The 22,230-nt window shown below is 35.9% G+C and overlaps 1 protein-coding gene across 6 annotated transcripts in view; it reads right to left on the bottom strand.

Moving 5' to 3' along the window:
* Positions 1 to 487: 487 nt before the first annotated feature.
* The window catches only part of LUZP2 (leucine zipper protein 2), a 423,019-nt gene continuing 401,276 nt past the window's right edge, over positions 488 to 22,230 (bottom strand). For 5 of the 6 annotated variants that reach the window (XM_072969688.1, XM_072969689.1, XM_015252087.3 and 2 more), the window contains 3 exons: positions 21,783 to 21,875; positions 4,382 to 4,474; positions 488 to 3,619 (listed from right to left, as the gene is read on the bottom strand). In XM_072969688.1, coding sequence (XP_072825789.1) covers positions 3,515 to 3,619; positions 4,382 to 4,474; positions 21,783 to 21,875 — 291 coding nt within the window. In that variant the 3' untranslated portion in view covers positions 488 to 3,514. The remainder of the gene's footprint in view (positions 3,620 to 4,381; positions 4,475 to 21,782; positions 21,876 to 22,230) is intronic. The other variant, XM_072969687.1, reaches the window with a different exon arrangement.

Raw genomic sequence — 22,230 nt, 5'->3', positions numbered from 1 at the left:
GGAACACTATTTAAAAAAAAATGAAATTAAAGTAAAGGTTTTCTGGGACACTGGCAATGAGAGATTGAAGAAATTTCCAGGATGACATTTTAAATAAGTTCTTAAGTTATGAAACACAGAGGAAGCACTATTTTAAAAGTTAATACATGTTTTTCAACTGGTTTATGGAGGATCATATACATTGTAGTCTTGGTAACAAACCTTTATTGAGCAAAAATAGGCCATCTTTCAGTCTCTTTTATTCTTCACCACTTGACCATCAATATTATGTCGTGTAATTCAGATGAACAGATAGTTTGGGGACATTTAAGACTGTACACAGGACTAAGAAAATGTCCTCCAAGTAAACAGTGTATGTTTTCATTACCCTCTAGGTTTGACCAGCTCACCCTACTCTCCAGTGTCAGTAATAGTGTCCGCCTCTGCTGCAAGTAGTGCTAAGTACAGTGCCTGAGCTATAGAAAGAAAAGATTCCATTAGAGCAAAGTTCACAAATATTGTTTTAATCCAGCTATCCACACTGTCAATCTAAAACAGTAAATGTCTCCTTCACAAATGACTGTCTTAGACTTCTAATCCAGTATATTTTATGAAACAGAAATGTCTTTCAAATAGCACTTCAATGCTAAATATATGACTAAAGAATGAAAAAGAAAAAAAAATGTTAGCCATGGAGTATATTCAGTATTCAGAGATTTGAGATCACACAGAAAACCACACCCAGATGTGTCAAAACCCAGTTTTTCACTTTTCATCTGAGAATGTTGGCATGGGATAGACACAGTCAGCTTTCATTTAGTTCTTATACATTTTAGGCACTAGTTTAATTTACACAGTTAATGCATATAAAAGGAAATACAAAATCCAAAGCCAATTCTCAACTGAGAATGTGTATGTAGCATTGATTAGTATTTCAAAATAACTAGAGAGAAGTAAATTGTTAGTTCTAATAGTACCTATATTAAAATAAGGTATTCCAATGGAGAGTATGTTTGTTTCTCAGTAGTAATCAATTCACATTCTGCAAAGCATATGTAATTCTTCACTGCTTACCATTACAAGAACACGATAGAATCGTACCATTTATATTCAATATCTAGGTTAGTGTATTTTTCCACATGAGGACAGTTAGGCTATGAATGTTAACTCCTCAAAAAACAACATCTACTTATTTATATAGATGCTAATTAAAAGAAATAATGAGAAATGGCCCCTTACTCATGGACAAAAGCCACACATGTAAGTAAAGCATATAAACCTCTCTGATGCTATTTTAAAGCAATTAAAGGATTGGGAGAAATGAAAATGCATTTGTTAAAGTCAAGTCATAGTACATACTAAAATAAAATTTGTGGTGAATAGTTAAAAGGAACACCCAAAATATTTCTTAAAAATATTTGTAAAGCTTTTCTACTACAAATTCTTTTTATTTTTAAACAAATAAATGCGACAACTATCTCATAGTAAACTCTGCAGGATGCATAATGCTACTGATCATTGAAGAAAAAAATTATATATTATAGTCATTCAAAGCCCATTTGATCATGCCAACAATTAAGAGAAGCAAATTGATTACACTGTCATCTAACAGAATCGGAATTTAGAGCATAGAAGAAATAATTTACAGACGGAGCTGTTCAAATTTGATTAAGACAAATTCTCTTTTATCATGTTATACTCTAAAAAATTTGGAAAATACCATCTTCTCATTTTATTATTTCCAAAGAGTCCTCAAAACATATTTTGTAAGGTAAAATGGTGATTAACTTTCCATTGGATCCATACAATCTAGGAAGGAAGTTGGAGCCACAGGTGGAGGTTGGAAAGTAAACCTAAATTTAAATTACCTGCTTACCTTTCATAAACATTTAGGGATGCTTAGGGTTTCTGGGTTCAGTAGGGAAATAGGACTTGGGAAGCTAGCGATATTTCATCTCATAGAATTAAGTGAGTTTTAGAGCTGAGGAGGAGTCAGCAGGAACTTCAGACCTTGATCTTTTCTTCTGTCCTGGTCATTTCACCTGAAAACTCTATAAATAATCTATAAAACTGGTTCTCTTTCTTTCTCAGGTAGCCTGCAGTCTGAAGAATACTGATAAAATGACACTGAATTACTCAGCAAGTACAATCGCTATGTGACCAAATCACGATATTACTTTAACTGTTAATGATAGTTTGGCATTTCTCCAGATCACTAAATTTCTTTGTCTGTCATCGTGATCAAAGTTGAGCCATTACATCCCAGAATTTAAGTTCATCTATCGATTATAGATTTCATTTTATATAGATACATAACACAGCTTGTCAGGTAACTGTGCTTCAAATATATTGTGACTTGACAGATCCATTCCATAAAACCAGTGGTTTTATATGCTCCCTGAAAAATGGGTCTAACCAGCAGAAGTGAATATATTTGGTGTAGACAACCTAACAGGATCATTTAACTATTAATTTTAGTTTGTAAGTTTGATGCTATATCCATCCTATCAATCAGTGTCAGTTTCTCTTGCTTGTGAGCTATGTTCAGATTATTCAAGAGTGAATTTATTTGATCCTATGTAAAGTCCCAACTTCAAAGATTCTCACAGCCATTGATTTGTTTTAATAATACATTTGTTTTCAAAATATACAAATTGGGGTTCATTGATTCTACATGGCTGTTTTACTTTCATCAAGTCCTCATTTTTAAATATGTATTATCTGCTTGCATATTTGTATTTTGGAGCCCTCTTCCCATCCCCCATTCCGTTACTCAATTTCATACCAAATATCACACTGAGCATTTCAAACAACTTGATTTCTAACTTGTAGTAATTCCAGCTGATAACCACAGAGGCTGTGTCTACAGAATGCCAAAACATGTAAGCAACTGCGTCAGAAGTTTAGTCCTCCATCCTTGACGTGTTGTCTACATCATACAAAACACATTCAGTGAATCCTGTTAACTGACCAAATCCCTGACAGAATTGCCTTGACATTATTTAGATATGGGTCTAAATAATAATGAGAACAGCAATGAACACCCTCAAATAAACAATATGCTCGAGTCAGCACAGATTCCAACACTGAGGACAGTGGCTCCAGTTAATCAGCGTGGACCAACATCTTCATGATGTGGTTTTAATTTGGATACGAAGAATGCTGAGGAGCCACCATCTTTTATCATCCTCAGTTGATTTCAAAAACTAGATCACAGAAGTACTAGATACCCAAATGAACTGGAAGAATTAAATGCTATACTGCATTTGAGTTCAGAAAAGACCAATTTATACTGGGCAATTTACTGATGACAATGACTATTTATGACTGTGGATATCCACTTTAATTAGGTTATTGCTTAAGGATCATAATCAGCCTGGAATCTTTTGGAAAATTTGTAGACTACTTTAAAAAGTTACATAAAATTGTGAAAAAGTTGCATGCTTTAAAAACTTAGTATTTCCATCAAGCTTGTGGTCTAAAAAGAGTATGAAGACAATAGCAAACGGATGTTTTTAACGTAGTTTCTTGGTATTTACAGTAATTTTTTTTCTCTAGTCGCCTTCCCCTCAGTGCTGCTCCGTTGTTTTTCTGGCTTATTTCCCTCTTCACATTCAGAACAAGGAGGCACTGCCATGTCCTGTCAAACAATACAGAAAAGACAATTCAGGGAGTCAAAATTGAAATGTTTAACGTAAAAATTAGATCCTAACAGAATAATTCATATATCTCAACAAGTATCTTACAGAAAACCATGGCTAGACAAAATTAAGTATAAATATGTTAATAATACTGCTGCTTCATGAAATCACATAAAATATTCTCTACAAATGGCAAGATATTTAAAAAACTCTTTTGAGATAACTTTGGCCAAATCATTCAACTCTGATTAATCTAACCCCGAAATTGAAAAAAAAAATGTTAAGTAAAATGATTCCTGATGATTGGTACGCTGCAATCTTTTTGGTCAAATATGGAACAGACCAAATGGAAGTTCAGAATTAAGCTCCTGAGTTGTGCTTCTTTGCTGTTTGTTTTTGTGGGAGATATGTATTTCTTTCTACCTTTCCCAAGTCATCTTTTTTAAACTTTTTTTTTTGGTCCTATAAAGAATACATGCATATTTTTTTGTTCTCTGTTGAGTTTTGTTTTGTTTCTTGGTTGCCAGGGTGGGGTGGGACACCTCCCTCTCCCTTGCTCTTCCAGGACCTCAGCTAATCAAATCAAAAGCTTAGCAGCAGACACAGTGGTCATGGAAAGGTTCAGAGGAAAAAGGGGAGAGATATATCTTGTATTAGCCAATACAACATCCCTGCTTCAGCTAGAGCAAGAGAGAAACTCATGAAACTCAGTGACGTCAAAAAGTTCTTTCTGACATAATCAAAACAAGCAAACAAAATACCTGTGGGACAGGTTCTGATTCTGCAGTGTCATTGCCTGGGGGTGGGGGATTTCCTTCCAGCTTCATTGAACAGGCCGTGTTCTCCTGTAAAAGCTGCAATTGAAAATAGGTCAATGATATTAAATGAAATGAAGGGAAGGAATAGAAAATCGACCTTGAATTCTTCCCATTGATAAAGTTCCTTCATTTTGAGACAAGCTGAAAGGTCAAGCTAGGGATGAAATCATCACAACATGAGTGAGATCCGAGGGAGAGAAGAAGCGTTCACGTTCCATTTGGGGATCTCAGTGGCGCTTATGACAGTTGGCTACTACAACATGTTCAGTTCCAATGGAAAGTTCTTTCTTTGCAAAAAAAAAATTTTTTTCAAAGTAAAGCATTACAAAACTACTCTATTCTACATCCATGATGTGTCTAGACTCTCAGATTTAAACATGTTCATGGTCTGTATGCCTGCAGGAACACCAATATTGCGAGCAGTAAACAATTTAAACAACATGGATCATTGTGAACAATTACTAAACAGAACCACAAGTAAATAGAGTCAGGAGACCCAAAGGGAGAGGTCTCACACTCTGCAACAGTAGCTGAACCCAATGAGAAGAAGAAAGATTCCTCTTCTGTCCTGGCAACAGCTCAGCCCACGAAAAGCCATGGACTCTGTTTACTACAATCCTCCCAACGTCCTTTCCCCCTCTAGAAAAGAGTTCTCCCTCCTTTGTCTTGCGGGGACTTGCACCTTGCTCACCATGGTTGCAGATCCCAAATTGCAATTTTCTGCTGACCCCAAATAAACCCATCATTGCTGAAGAAATGTCCCTCAGCCTGTTTTGTTTTAGGTCAGCATCATCAATCTGTCTAGCAAAAACTCTTCCAACAACTTAAAAGATTATTTTTCTGGGAATAAGATCCTATATTTTACTAACTAGGAAATCTCATCTTACTAATTAGCCTCAATAGTCTTGAAGAAGATGAATTACTGGCAGCATATTCCAGTTGGCCTTCATTTTCATTTTAACCAAGGTTAAATACCGAATTCTCCCTCCCTCCCTTTCTTTCTTTTTCCTTTGTCTGCCTCTCTTCCCTTCTCCTTTCCTTACTGCCTCTCATTCTCCCTTCATCCCTTCCTTTTCTTCATCCTTTTTACTTTAAACACATTTTAAAGCAACTATAAAAGTTGTTTAGTGTGAGAATATGTACCTTTTGTAGTGATTTTTTCCCTAGTAATTTCCCTGAATAAAACATACACAACTGGGAGTTTAATAGTTCAAGGCCACTGTGTAACTCTAACCTTGAATAAGTCAGTTTCTTTCCTTGGGGTCAAACAAGGAGGACCTTGAAGCTGGCTTTGAACTCTAACATTCCATAAATTCTAGGAGTGGATGGTACCTCAAGAAGCTGTATAGGAGATTTAACCAACTACAACTCAGCTTTGAGAGCAAAGTTCTTTTACACGTTCCTCATTCTCACACTGTGTGGCACTTAACTGAACACTCACCATGTTACTTTGCCCTTCTGTGTCTGTGTGTGTGCTCTCCCCTACCACCTTCATAAAAGTCTCTCTTCACTGTGAGATCCTGAAAACCAGCTACGTGTTCCCTCCCTAGCATTAGATAGGCTGGTCACACTTTCCCACTCTAAAGGAACAATGCATTAAAAACATTAGCACTTAATGTTTTTAGATGTATGTGCATGTCTGGCTCCTCAATATACTGTAAGTTCCTTGAAGATAGAGGCTACATTTATCAGCCTAAGATTCCAGCTAGGTGCCTATTAGGTAGCAAGTGGTCAGTATGTAAACAGTGCATAAATAATAAATGAATAAAACCTTGGCTATGAAAATATTTCATTTTTTAGAATTTTCATAAATGCTTGCATTTTTCATATGATGACATTTAGGTATATTTGATAGAAGCTCCAAAATGGTTGCATATAGCCCCTTTTCTAAATAAGCCAACAGTATAGTGGAAAAGTAAGACTGTAACTATGATAATGGAAATCAGGAGTCAAAACCTTGACTGCCTTATCCCAGAGAATTTTAGGTAGTTACACAGAGGAATCTTCAATGGTACCTAAGAATGTTTTCCTTTTTAAGTTGTATGGGTATGAGTTAGACACAGAAAGTAAAATTTCCCTGGAATATTATAATTATTCTGTTTTTACTGTAACAATACAACAGACCTTTGTTTTTGTTATACTTGCATTCAGCCTTGGAAAAAAATAACTAAAATAATTTTATGAAGTCAAGCTCAAAATGCAGAAAGTAACCTGCAAAGTGTGAGTTTTCTGAAAGTATATTTTAGACTAATAAAGTTCATGTAAGTTTAGGGAAAACTTTTACTTGAACATTAAACAGCAGTATTTAAAGTAGTTCTCAGAGCCTTTAACACACAATTTCTTAGTTTTGCTCTTGAATGATCAGCCTACATAGGGTGATAAAAAATAATTCCCCTGGGTGATAACCCTGTCCTATGAATATAGGACTTACCTTTTTAATCAGCAATCCAGCAATTCAAGTGCACAGTGAAATTTGAAATCCAGTTTTTCATAATGCACAAATGAGTTACAAATCTCTTACGAGATATGATATAACCATTTTCCAAAATCTATTTGACCTCAAAACCTTTTTTGTATGTCAAGTATTACTTGAGATCACTGTCATGAGAAAAATACCATAAGATTTGCAGTGGACTATGATCCTTCATTAATGCAAGCACAGCCAGCTATTTGAGAGAAGTCTTTGATCATCTGAACAATGAAAACTTATTAAATTTCAACATTAAAGAAAATATTACGTGTCTGGAAGACAGCTCCAACCTTTTTTTGATACTTTGATCTCATAATGAACACTACCTTTAAATTTATTTTTCTCTGCGCCTCACAGGCATTATGGAAACCTCATGAGATGGGGCTCGTGAAATTCCTAGTGTTTCCCAGAAAGGCAACAGATACAAGGGCAGCGACTTGCCAGCATCATGCCTTAATCAACTTCATAGCCACCGATAAGCAGGCATTCGCTTGGCGAGAATATAAAGGAGAAGTTTCTTTGAGGAATTCTCTTCACTGTTGCAGACATCACCAAGATTGCCAAGAATTCCAGAGAACTGTAGTTAAGGAAGGCAAAAAGACTCTGACCCATGGAGAATGTGAGAACTATTTTTTTAAGCCATTAAGTTCATGACAATTTATAATTGAAAACTAGGACAGATACGATTACAGAAGACCTGTAGGTCTTATGTGAGCCTAACTCATCTTATTATTGTGTAGCTTTATCTTTGTTTTGATGATTTAACAACAATTAAGGTACTGGCTCCAACATTTTGAAAATAGAAAGTGAATAAGTTGTAAATAAAAATTTAAAAATAGTTGTGTGAACACAATGTATTTAGAAAGAGAGAGATTTTTTTTAATGGAATAATAACAGATAATCTCTTTTTCAATTCCTCTTTCTCCTTGACCTCTTTGTTGCTATTAGTACTGCTGGATCTTTCATTGTCCTAAAAGTCCCTCTGTATTTGATAGCTTCCTTCCCTTAATGTTTTATTACCTGATGGCTTCAGTGTTTGCTAGCTCTTCTCTCTCAATGTTTCTTTAATCTAGTGTCTTTAGTTCTCATTCATCTCAGTCCCTAAACCAGTGTACTCTGATTTGGATCCACACAACTTGTTGGGTGTATAAACAATACTATTAGAATAACAAGGGGAAAATAATAAAACTTCTGTTAATGCTCATACATTTATCTAAAGAAATAAACAGTTTAATTTGTATTTCTGGAATTAACATAAGGATCGACCCTGGTGCACTAATTCAACCAGATGGCCAAGTGTCTAGAAATGTGCTTGACAAACACAGGAGCTCACAGTCTAGAGGAATATGCAATATCTCTTGGTCACTCATTCACTATGGCATTTGAGACATTGCAATTTGCCTGTGGCCAAATTAGATTATGATTTATACAATCTCATTTTAACTAAATACATATTTTAAGAAAAAGTTTCCTGCCCAGAAACTATGAATTGAGACAATATATATAATGCAACCAAACTGTAAAACTAACATTTTTTTCGTAACTCTTTTAACAGCTATACATCATAATGAATAATATGTAAGTGATAAAATAATGACTGAATTTAGTAAGTCAACTAAATGGAATGAAACCTCCAAAATATTAAAATATAGACTTACACACCCTATCATTACCTAATTTGTTTTCTTTGCCCATTTCTTTCAAAATTTCTATTATTTTTAATTTATATGATATATTAGTTCAGGTGTGTGAACTAGGTATAATTAAGTACATTATATATTCTGGGATAATGTGTGTGGATGTTTCGGTGATAAGAATTCAACATAACAGTTTCTTCACAAGAGGTAACTTTCTGAAGCATGTACTGTGCTGCATGCTAGGCGCTGTGCTCTGTGATTTACATGGGTAATCGCATTTATTTGTCAGTATCACTCCATGAGGTAAATACTATTATTATATCCAGGTATGGCTTGTGGAATCTGAAATATGGAAAAGTGAAAACACTATTAGTTAAATAATTAAGGCACTACAATTTATGAGGTGTCTGTTATGTGACAGATGCTGAAATGGACTTGACTGTATCTTCATGTGATTCAGTCCTTATTACAATACTCAGATATTTCCATCTTTACACATGAGCACAAGGAGATCAACAATTACGTAATGTTCTCAAGGTCATCAAGTTATTGTTGCGGCAACTAAAATCCATGTCCATCTTGCTGCAAATCTGAGATCCTTCCAAGAATCCATGTTACCTTTTTCTTACCTCATTATTTAACTATTTGCTATCTTATATTTCAACTGTCATCATATTTTTGCAGTTTTAGCTAACAGCACAATTTTAATAATGACATAAAATAATGTTTTTCATACTATGCTTTTGAAATATTCTACAAAGATAACTTAGAAAGTAGTAGGTACTTATTGGGGCCTGATGAATCAGTGATATGTTATCCAAAAAAGAAGTAAATAAACAAACTCTTTGTTTATTATGGTGACAAGGGATTTTTTTTCATGAAGCAGGTGAGAAAGGGCCCGATTCTTGAATAATGGATAGCTTTCTGAAGCAGAGTGATGAGGCAGAGAAGTAAAAGTGGACATCAAAGGTAATAGTGGTGAGGTCAGCTGAGAAAAGAACCACTGAGAAGTGACCAGAGTAGGGTCAGTTTATAAAAGAACTTATAGAGCACGCAGTGATATTCATACGCAGTTTAGCAGTTACAATTATATTGTAAATATCCTGCAGTAATGTGTCTACTTTTCTAAGAAAGCTTACAAGTTAATACTTTCTCTATGCTGGAATCTAAAGACATTCATGATTCTAAAATGATCATTCCATACAACACTTGCTCAAAAACACCGTCAGTAGAACCACCTCCCTTCAGTGAAAGGTCTGGAACCCAAGCCAGCTGCACAAGCACTCCTCTCACTTGCACTTTCTGGAAATCACCAAGACTTGTCAAGGCAACTCCCTTTCCTCTCACTAGGCTTACAGAAAGTTGAACCTTTGCTAAATTTTTCAAATATTAGATTAAAGTACTCAAATATTTGGAGTTGAAATTTGAGAACTTATTTCATGAATTCATTACTAAATTATGCAACTGAAGGAACAATAACAAGTTTTTTTCAAATGATTCACCATCTCTTCATGCTTGAAACTTATATGCTACATGTCATCAAAGCATGCTTAACTTCCATCACAAGCAAGGAATGCTAAAATTTGATCACTTTAATGGTCTTATATCTCACCTCAAGCAGTAGTAAATCTTGACAATTTTTCCTTTCTGTACATTGACCAGAATCTATGAAAAACAGCAACAACTAAAACAATACCTTGAATTGCTATACATATTTTCAACCTAGGTCTTTGAGGATCATGTTGTCTTGTGAAAACCAAATATGCAGTCAGTTCTTCCATAGGTAAGACTATGAACCACTTTTCAGGAAAACAATTCAGTATGTTAAGCTTTAATCCTTTCAGAGATCATAGGGTTTATCTCTTTATTTCCTTTCTAGATTACTGAATTAAACTAACCAACTCTCTGGCCTTTCTCAATCCATCTGCAGCTCAGCCTCCAGAAACGTCTTCCTAACATATATTCCAACATGTTAACTCACTACATAACAATTAATCAAATCAAGACTCACCAGAAAACTATCGCTCCCTCACAAATCTAATATTTCTCATTGCTTATAAAGTACACACTTACTCAAATAGTACAAGAGGTCAGTCATAATACAGCTACATGTATAGTCCCTTCTCCTAATACTCCCAACCCCTTACTGAATGTAATAGCCACAGCATTTTACTTTCTTCTATTTTAGATTTTACAAGCATGTTCACATTTCCTAACTGTTGCTCAGGCTTCTTTGATGATCATTGATGCATTACTCATGTTGCAAACTTCCAGCTATCATTTAATGAGCATTTCAAATTATAAATCCATGAGAATCACACGGATCTTGTGGTATTAAAAGCTCTACGCATCCTTTCTATCCCCCCATGTTCCATGTATCTCCTTCCCACAGAGAGCATCATTAGATATTGCTAAACTAAGTCAAAATAGGTCACCTCTCCAAATAGCCTTTTCCTTATACATGACTAACAGGAATAGTAGGGAGATTTTCTAGGACTTGAAAGAAAGAAGATCCCCGAGAACCAAAATGCCACCTAAATTGAAACACATTCTAAACCTGCTTCCTTGGTAGTCCCATTTGAACAAATGTTCACTTGAAACCTGGGAGCCTTTTATGGTTAGTACAGAAATGCAGGTTCTGCCAAATTTTCCATGCTGGCCTTACCCTGTTTGTGCCAGGCATGATAAGTGAAGAGGAAGGGAAAGGAGACCGAGGAGATGTACGCGATGAGGGACTTGGAGACTCCCTCCAACACGTGAGATGTGGTATCAGAGCATGGCTATTAGATTCACCTTGATGAACTACCGCAAAGGCTCATGTGATAAACCACTGGGCATTAAAAGGATGAATCTCTGGGGTCACCTACTTAGATTCATAGAGTTTCTTTTTACTCTGACTGTTAAAGGTACACACAATAACAGAACTTTCTGTCCCACTGATATTTTCTTTGCCTTATTCTCCAACACAACTTGCAATGATTATTGACTTTTCATTCTTTTAAGTCTTCCTGGTACAACCTAGAATGGGATTATAAATCTTAAAGAAAGACAAAAAGTGCTATTTACATAAAATATATTATAACTAAGAAGAATAAGGTAGCGCTTAAACCTGTGGGCTAAGAAGTCTGTCTTGAATCAATATTCAAATTCATAAATCTACAATTAACTAACTTTGTGGTCTTGGGTATGTTACTAGCAGAGAGCACAACCTGGTCTATAAGTTATGAAATGAGAGGAGCCACAAATCTTCTTTGCAGTCTCTCACATACACACCTTCACCACCACCACCAGAATAACCAGTTTGTCTCCGGGCTTTGGGCAACAAACTGCCGTCTGACAAAATGTTATCTTATGGCCATAAAAGTAGGCAAAGTAACAACAAAGCTAGCTGAGACAAGCCCTTTTCATTATTTACTTCTGTGCATGGAAAGCAATACATAATCGCACCATGGTGGGACAGGCGTTAATACTGGGCTACCCTTAATAATTATCAGGATTCCCATCTTAGTGTGAAGGTAACACACAGAGGAGTCTTGCACAAGTGAAGCTGAGTCCCAACTCCATCTCCCACTACCTGATAATGAACACTGAGGTTCCTGGACGTGGGTATTTGCAGAAAAATAAAGGTGAACACAAATAACAAATTTTGACATTAGAACAAATAAATCAATAAACCAGACATACTGCTATATTTCAACAGTATTTCAGAAAAGAAATAACATTTTAATACTCAAAATATATAAAGGATCCAATGTCAAAAGAAATTATTCTTGAGAGGCAGAGAGAAATCGATTCATGGAAAATCCACTAATGTTTTGTTACTTGACTATTCAATGTCAATTTTCTACTGTTGAAAATTTCATGACAGGCCAGTACTCATTGATGGAATGGTGTCTGGGAAATACCGATTTGACCTCACTTTCCCCTCAGTTGTAAAATGGGGCTTTACATTAACAATTTTGACATCATGTGAAAAGAAATAATGTAGGTAACTCGGTTAGATGAATGGAGTGAAGAGCCCATCCCAGGTTAGAATTCCTTTAGTTCTTATTTGCTGTACACATTTGGGAAAGTTACTTCATCTTAATGGGGTTCTGACTCCTTATCTGTAAGGTAGGAATAATCCCTATCTGACAGGTTTTTAGAAGAGTTAGGTTAAGTAAAATATATATATAATGGAGCATTATGGAGTAAAGCACACAAAAGGAGAATTGTGTGTATATTAAATGCTCAATTAAGTTTTCTTTTTATCCTTTCTTTGTCATCCCCAGCTTTTCTTCCTCAATCAGATGTCGCCATTTTGTCAACGAATATTTGGATCAGAATAGAAACAGTGATATTCAGCTACTTTAATTTTACAACTCTGGTGTCAACATAATGACTCTGGTCATTGGAAAATTTTGACACTGCCAAGAAATGTGTTGGCTGTTGTTGCTCCTTCTTGTTTACAATTTGAAAGGGCAGGAAAAGTCTCATTAACTAACCACTCATCCTTCTTGAGTCATGTCAACCTTGGAGAACACCTTTTATCCTTTCTGGGTTTTGGTTTGTTTTTGTTTTCATTTTTCTCCTCAAGGCAGAATCATCAGATCAGTCCAGCCAATTTAACTTAAGGACTCAGATGCTGCAGAAGATTTTCATCATGATACATGTCCATCTTTGGCTTCAATGCAAATATCCCATTTAGAAATGATGGAAATAAATTTGTTTATTTAGAATCACCTTTTTAAAAGGGCATTGTTAGCAAAATTACTCCATAATATTGCTGCCTCGGCATCCATTTTATGTGGATAAGTGGCCTTCAAGGGCCTGGAATTGACACTTGCCCCTAGTCCCATCCTCCAGTGTATTCCCTAGGTGACAGCCCGCAGAGTCACAAGGAAGTGGAAGTTACTGATAAAACTTCTCCAATAGCCCTAGTGATAAAGTCTCACCTGCTTCCCAGCTCCTTCCCCTTGCAAGCCCCTCAGATAAGAACCCCCTGGAGTTTACTAAAGCTCTGTTATTGCTCTTTTTGGTTTGAACTGACCAATCCAGCTTAGCCTGGAATCCCAAGCACTCCCCAGCTGTTTGCTTTCTTCCTTGACCCCACCCCTCCACCCCTCCCAAGGTTTGCTTCATATCTCTTCTAGGACCTGTGAGTAGTAAACTTCTCTATTTCACTTTCCCTTAGCTGGTGGTTTTCTTGAAACTTGGAGCACCATTGTCAGCTAGGGCCTTACTTAATAAATGTTAATTTAATAAAAATCACAACAGGCACTATGACAGAATGAAAAATCACCGGAAAGCCTACAAAAGAATGGCCTCTTTTGCATTTTGTTTATTTTAAACTACAACTCCATTCCTTCTCTTAGAAATAAAAAATAGTAATACTTTAAGAATTAAAGCTGATGGAATGATTTATGAGAGATTCATTTAAAGTCTTCCTTGAGTTTGTATCGCTCATTCTGCTGATTACTATAACTTTGTTAATGGTATTGAACACTTGGTTCTACTTCACAAGAGAGATTAGTTTTATCTCTTACGACCTTTCTCTAAAACATTAAAAGAACTCAGAATAATTAATGCATATCCATAACTGGGCAACCTGAAATTCTACCAACAAAAAATATCTTTGATAGGTAAAAAGTACAACTCATTCTTCACATTTAATTAGTATCTGGGACAAGCTGGAGGCTAAAAACAAGCATGATCTGCAGAATGTTATAAAGGAGAAAAAAAATGGAGTTAGGTACTAAGTTATTTAGAAACATAAATGCATTTTGGCTAAATTTTTTCTGATGTCACTTTTGTGTATAAAATTTTTTTTTAATATTTATTAAAAATGGTATTTCAGTACTGTTTTAATATTAAAAAGATCAGAAATTGGAAGGGAAGAAGTTCAGCGATTGATAATGTAATGCTGAACACGGTGATCGCTCTGAATCAGTTAATGCAGGAATGGTAGGCTGGGAGGGAAGCAGGGACTAACACCAATGTTCCCTAATCAGGCTCCTCTAGATAAGTCACCTTCCCTCCTTGAAGCTTAATTCTTCATCCTTCATATGAAATAGTTAAAATTTTGAAAAATGAAGCCCTGTCAAACTTCATAATTTTAGATATTTTGGAAAAATATTTATACGGGTCTGTTGAGATGAGCATTCACTTTGTGCTGAAGGAAATACCAATATTTTTATAGTCTCTGTCTTCAAATTGCTTATTATCTAATGCAAAATGAGAACCTTATACAAATAATCAATATGCAAGATGGACGGTGATACAGGATGAAAAACATGTATAAACCAAGCACTACGGGGACCCAGAGGGGAAAGCCATTATGTCTCAGGGAAGGTAGGAGAGGTCAAAGAGTTATTAACTAGATTAGGTTTTGTATTTGCACATCACTCTTTGGCCAATTTACTTATAATAAATATTACCATGCTCACTGGGTTATCTTTATTTACCAGATAAAATAAGCTAACCATTATTCTTATGGTTTCTGTATGATTTCTGGTAAGAAATCATAATTAAGTTCACAGGTTTGCATGCTTTAAATTAAGTTGTTATAGGAGGGTAAACATGGAAATTTATATCTAACGTGAAAAGCAGAAAATTGTTCTAAAGACCATAGGAAACTATCTCCCCTTCCCACACAGTCTGGAGGCGTGCCTATTCCTGCTTAAAAAATATCACAGCAGCACCATGAAGAATGCCTTGTATGAAGTGCCAACCTCTTCAGATGGCGGGATGGACTGTAGCCCAGAGTGGCAATGGTATACGGTCTCTCAGCCCAATTACAGCAGGGCATGACTTGCCTACAAAATTTTGTTAAACAAGTGTCTGCCAGCGACTCATCAGGGCATCAAATGTTGCACAATGAATACTGGATATGATTGCAAACCAGGATTTCTAAAAGCTCTGCCAAAATTGTTTTAACATGAAAACGCTAGCATAATTTTCTATTTGCAGATCTAGGATTTATTTCCTGCATATTTTCTCCTCTCACTTTCCCTGGACAATGCTTTGCTGTTGGATAAACTCCCTTGGATCAGGGACTTGCAAGCAGGGGTAATGGCAAGAACCTGGGTGAGGAGTCCTCACAGGGCTAAACAAAAGCCTTTGCTGCCTTTCATTTTTCTCAGCACGTTAAGAAAAATTCAGTGTGTGCTACCGAGAGGAGTCAGAAAAATTGTAAAACAAACACATTTACGTTGAGTAGGAAGTCCTAATCCCTATGTGAAAATTAAAATAAGATGCTCAGTGTCTAATTCTTGATATGCTATTAAACAATATGAGGCACATTTGCAAACTGCAGGCAAATGGGATGAAGCAGCTACTTCCTTTGCCTTCTCCCTGTGATTCCAATATTATCATTTAAGCAAAGCTGCTTTCCAAGGAATTTAAACATCCCTGAAACTGATAGTCCAATATGATGTTAAGCCTTCAGTGATCCATACTAAAAAAAGGGCCAAGAAATCCAGAGACCATTTTCCTAAGTGACCCTGGCTGGCTTGCATAAGGCAGGAAGTAGAACGAATCCACAAAGATACCTAAGACTATGCATCGTCTCTAATTCCAAGTTTGGGACCTTGTCCATAGAAGATATTGAGACTTTGAATATGAAAATTGCAGAGCACCTTTTTAGACTGAACTAATAATGACACCTATGATATAACTGAACACTGTGTGTTTAGTATCTATGACATATAATCATTGTGATAAACCTGCAAGAAATCAACATTAAAGTTTCTCAAAACATTTAACAGGAAATACTGACAGAAGAAAACCTAGGTGAGTTTGTTCAAAGAGCACACATTCCTGGGCTGTGCCCCAGATCTACTTAGTAATCCGTGGGAGTGGAGCCTTACTACAAGCAGTTTTACAGGTTGATCTGATGATTCCTAGGCATGTAAAAGTTTGAAAACCATTGATCTACATTGTGTAGAAAAGAGATCTGAATAATAAAATCACTTGTCCAGGTGACCTGTAAGGAAACAGCAAAGTGGTGATTTCTAGGTTTTCTCTACTATGTTATTTAGTCTCAGGTGTGACCAACAGGAATCAAAGTGCATCACCTTGGCTATTTATTTACTAAGAGATCGCATGTGCTCCCATCAGCAGTCAGTGAGGATGCTGATGATCTTAGAACCCTGGACCAGAAAGAGATACTCTTACAGTTCTTTCCCTCTAATGCTTCATTTCCTAACTACATCCTAGAACGCATTTCAGTTTTTCCTTATTCAATCATATAATATACTATATCTTCCAGCAACTAATTCTATTTGCAGATACTTTTCATTAAGAGTTTACTTTTATATTTGACTGACACAGTCTCTCTCTAAAGCTGTTTCCACCAGTTGCTTCTGGTTCTGCCCTGGAGAGGAAGAGTGAATAAGACTACTCTCGAATTTAAATTACAGTTCTTAAGGTTGCTTTGGTCACCTTTTAAGTTTTCTCTTTTAAGAAACTAATTATCATGCTTAAAATATGTATTGAGGGTTTAAATGAGAGGCATAGTTTTTCATAAAGTGGTGGAAAGCAGTAATTATTGAGGACCTGGTATATGCCAATATTAGATTTTAGATTTTAAGCTAGGCTGTTTTATTGGATCTTTTATCAAGCCATATAAGGTAAGGGACACTTACATCCTTTTTAAGAAGCGGAAAATGGACCTCAAAGGGGTTAAATGTTCATTGTTACACATTAGGTAACTGGTTGAAACAGAAATAAAACTAATCAACATTACATTCTGACTTTCCTCCTCAGTTTTTCACCTCAAGCTTTAGTAAACACACTCCTTGCCACTGTTGAACTTAGAAGTTTCATTTCTAGAATGAAACACACTTTACTAGTCTAGACTGATAAGCAATATTATATAAAAATATCTCCCTTATTCTGCATGTAGCATCATAATAACTTGATCAACATAGCAACTTCATGGATTTGTTTTGCAGATCTCATCACAGTTTGACTCAGAGCTCACAGCTATTTAAAATTCTTTAATCTGATATAAGATAAAGATACAAAAATTAATTGAATTTCTATACACTAGCAATTAACAGCCTGGAAATAAAATTAAGAAAACAACTCCATTCACAATAACATCAAAAATAATAAAATACTTAGAGTAAAGAAATAAAAAGAAGTATAAGGCTTGTACACTGAACATCTATAAAACACTGCTTAGGGAAATTTTATAAGATGTAAGTAAGTGGAGAGAGAATCCATGTCTGTGGACTGGAAGTATCAGTATTATTAAGAGAACAATTTTCCCCAAATTAATCTGTAGATAAAGTATCTGTCAAAATCCCAACAGGCTTTTTAATTGTAATTGATAACCTAACATTAGCAAGGAAATACGAAGTATTCAGAATAGCCAAGGCAATCTTGAAAAGGAACAACAAAGTAAGAGGACTTTAACTTCCCAATTTCGAAACTTAGTATAAAGCTACATTAATGAAGATAGTGTGGCACAGTTATAAGGATAGACGCAGAGATCAGTGAAGCAACTGAAAGTTAAGAAATAAATTCATACTTGTAGTCAATTATTTTTGACAAAGGCACCAGGGGAATTCATTAGGGAAAGTACATTCTTTGCAACAGGTTGTTGTAAAAGGCTGAGACAACTGAATATCAGCATGCAGATAATGAAAATAGAGCCTTATTTCACACCATGCACAAAAATTAACTCAAAATGGGTCACAGATTTACATGTAAGAAATAAAACTATAACCATTTTGTAAGAAAATGTAGAAGTATCTTTATATTCTTGGATTGTGTGAAGATTCTTTTTTTTTTTAGATAAATCAAAAGCATGAGCAATAAAAGAAAAAAAAAAAAGTACATGCCCCAGCTCAAAGAGAGAGAATTTGTCCTTCTTCTGTCTTTTTGTTCTGTTTGGGCCTTCAAGGGACTAGATGATACCCATCACATTGCTGAGGGCAGATCTTATCTTAGTCTACTGATTCAAATGCTAATCTCTTCTGGAAACACCTTGTCAGAGATACCCAGAAATAATGTTTTACCAGCTCTCTAGGCACCCCTTAGCTCAGTCATTCTGATGCATAAAATTAATCATCACAAGTCCACCTCTTGTCAACTTGGCACATACAGGCATCTCTTTTAACCATACTCAGTCTCCAAATACGAAGGCCATACTGCTTAATGTGATGTAATTATCCTTTCTAGAAGAGAAACTGTACTAATCCCTTTTCCAGAAGAGGAGGTAAATCTGTTTTTTTCTTTATAAAATTATGTTTTGATTTTTTTTTTTAGACCTTCAGTGAAAGCCACCCAAATTGGAACTTGAGTCTCCAGCCTGTTAGAATCAAATTGAAGGTATTTCCACATTGCTGTATTGAAATGGAAGCAATGCATTTCATAATATTTAACACAAGTCAGAATATTCTGGATGAATTTAGACAAGCTGAGTAACAGTAAGTCCCATAGATCCAAAGATCCTCCCACTTTTTCCTGTAAAGTGGAAGAAGCCAGCAGAATTCATCTCCTACAAGTGCGGAATCTTGGAAAGAAACTATAGAGCTGTCCATGCTTAAGATCAATTATACTCTGGGCACTATAGCTTCGGGTGATGATGGTCCGCAGCTCTTTTATGGAAAATTTAGCAGTGGATGAAATCACACATCAGCTTCCTAGTCAGTTTCAGAGTTCTACATCAACCCTAGTCTTATATATGGCTATATAATCAACAAAGGGTTCTGGGATGGCTCCCTCCCACCTCCTACCCATTATCAAAAGTCATGTCACAGTCTTTCATTAGTATCATTATAGAGTCTTATTTAGGCACTGTCCTCTTTAAAATGCAAGTATGACAGAGTGTGAGAAGCAGAAATACTATTACTGAACAACATACTAAAGGGATTATGTCTTATCTAAATCAATGTTTTTCAAATTAAGGCTCACAGACATCTGCCTCAGAATCACTGGGGTTGGGAAGAGTGTTGTCAGGTCCACAACAAAAAAATACAGGTAACCCTTAGTCCTATTTATTTAGAATTTACTAAAGAATTTCTCAAAAATCTTAATTTTTAAAGGCCCCTCAGATGATTTTAATAATCACGTACATGTAAAATACATTGTTAGTAAAACTGGCCTGCACATTAGAATCACCTGGAGAAATTAGAAGGATAAACATAGCTAATGTCTAGCCCCCACGTACCAAGACGCTGAGCCTATTTTTCTGATCTTGGTCCTGGTCATCAGTATTTTATGAAAACTCTCCACGTGATACTATAGTGAGGATGGGGCTAAGAGCTCCTGATCTGTAACTGGAAATCTGATGTTCACACCAGCCCCACTAGTTCCCACTGCTCGCACTGGGCTTGTTTCACTCCTTTATATGACTCTCTTGGCCTTTAAACGGAACTGAGCCTGCAGCCACGAATACTGAACAGGTCCGCACTAGAACACGTATCTTCTCGGAAGCAGAGACTGCAGGCTAACGTCCACAGGACGGAGGTCAGGTCAGAGGGAGAGCATTCATGCCGGCACAAGTGGTGGCAGCTTTCTGCAGGGACCCAGACCGGGGCCTCCCCCAGGGAAGTGGCTGCTTATGGGACTTACTGGAGGGAGAGGAGCTGCTAGTGACAAGGAAGGACATCAAAGGTAGAAAGAGAATGGAACAAACAACAAAAAAACTATGGTTTTGAGCGGGCCTTGCTCTTGACAAGAAAAACAGACCAAAATGTTGCTTTGGGGAATCTTAGAAAAACACACAGAACTTTTCACGTTTGCCTTCGATGGGAACATTTGTTTGTTTGTTAAGCTTGATGAAGTCCCAGTTCTTTGTCCTTTCAGATGTCTTGGCCACCTCATACATGAATGATTTGCTCAAGGCACTGATACACCAGCACAAGGGCAGGAAAAAGACAACTGGATGAATAATCCTAATCCAAGGGCACAGAGCAGGACCTTTTAGGATCAAACCTGAGCATTACCCATAATGGTGCAGGCCAGAAGCTTCCAAGATTATTTATTTGTTATTTTTTCATTGAGAGGTAATTGACATGTAACATTGTATTAGTTTTATGTGTATAACCTAATGATTTATGTATACACTGCAAAACAATTTTTTCATAGTTTTAAGAAACTATATCAAGAAACAAGAGCACTTTTCTTAAAATTAACCCATGGTCTTATCACTTAATTGGACACAAACTTTTGAAAACCTTAAATATATCCCTAATTCACACCAAACTCCTTTGTTTGGGAATCCAGTGCCCCTCCTACTTAAATCCCAAATTATCTCCTTAGGCACGGATCCCACCACTTTCTGTACTCTATTCTCCACTCCTGTTATTCTGATGTTTTCTTGTCTCTTTAAGATTTGCTCACACTGTCAGAGACCTATCTATTCTTCAAACTATAGCAAACAATGTTCCTTCTTGCCGCAAACCTTTTTGATTTCTTCCTCCCTTGGAAATAAATTGCAGGATATTTTATTTCTACTTCTCATTACCCTTACTATATTCTAAATTGTATGGTATTGGTACATGTTTCAATATACAAAGATGTGAAGGCAAATTGTTGAAAAAGTTATATTTCTAAGTTCACTTTGGCAGCCAAAAGAGGAAAAAGAGATCAACTTGGTTAACTTATGTTTCTATTCTGCTCCGTTTCCTTTGCTATCACCCAATTTCTTTCCAATCATGAGTAGTTTCACCAGACGCTTTCCATTTTGTCAGGTAGATTAAAGCCTAACTTTGAATCGAAATGACAACCTTTGTCAATTGCTGTTTCTCAAGTCCAGACACGATGAATCTGTAATTGTGCCAAGGGAAGTTCCAGAATCAAATTTGCATTACACTTATTACAACTGAAAAAAAGCAGAGAGCACTATCATCTGAAGGGTAAAAACCTCCATTCCTCTATAATGCTGGGTTTATTTGCTTTATGGGGAGAATACTATTGAATCACACTCTTTGTTTGGGGTTCTGTTTGTGTTTGTTTTTAATATTTTATCAGCTTTCTGTTATGTGATTGTGGGAACGACCCCCTTACCTCTCTGACAACTCAAGTTCATAGTCCTCCTAATCGTCTGATTACATCTCCTAATAGAGCAATTCTACCTGCCACATCCAAAGAACATCTGCTTTTTCAAATTTAAAAGTACAATGTTTAGATAGTAGGTATTACATATAAATAGAAAGCTTCATGGTGGCATGAACTAGGGTTGTTAAAATGCTTATGTCCTTGTTTTCACGCTGAATGTTGATAAAATATTTTAAATTAATCTTACAATTTGAGAATTGCACTCAAGGATCTTCGGATTTTCCTCCTTTGTAGTCTCAACTTGAGAGCCCTCGTAACTTTCAGTAGTGATTTGTTGAGGCTTGAAAGAGAGAGAGAAAAGGGATAGAGAAATAGGTGTAACAACGAGATCCTAGGACTACCGTAAAATAAGATACAATGGCAGCATCATATTCAAAGAAAAAGAATAAACTGAAAATTTGTATATATTAGCAACGTTAAAAATTGTAACTTAAATATTTTTAACTATGAAATTAAATAAAATAATTTCTACTCAGTTTTGTGTTAGTGATGTCCAGTGGGACTATTTTCCCACTGGAAATATTTATTTCTTTTTTAAAAGTAAACAATTTTTAAATTTGCATTCTTTTTTATTGAAGTATAGTCAGTTAATGTGGAAATATGTATTTTTTGCATAATAAGCTTTTATTTTGGGG

This window comes from Vicugna pacos, chromosome 10 (genome assembly GCF_048564905.1).
Source record: "Vicugna pacos chromosome 10, VicPac4, whole genome shotgun sequence".
Lineage (NCBI taxonomy): Eukaryota > Metazoa > Chordata > Mammalia > Artiodactyla > Camelidae > Vicugna > Vicugna pacos.
The sequence above is the reverse complement of the archived record's forward strand: the minus strand, read 5'-3'. Positions and strand labels throughout refer to the sequence as shown.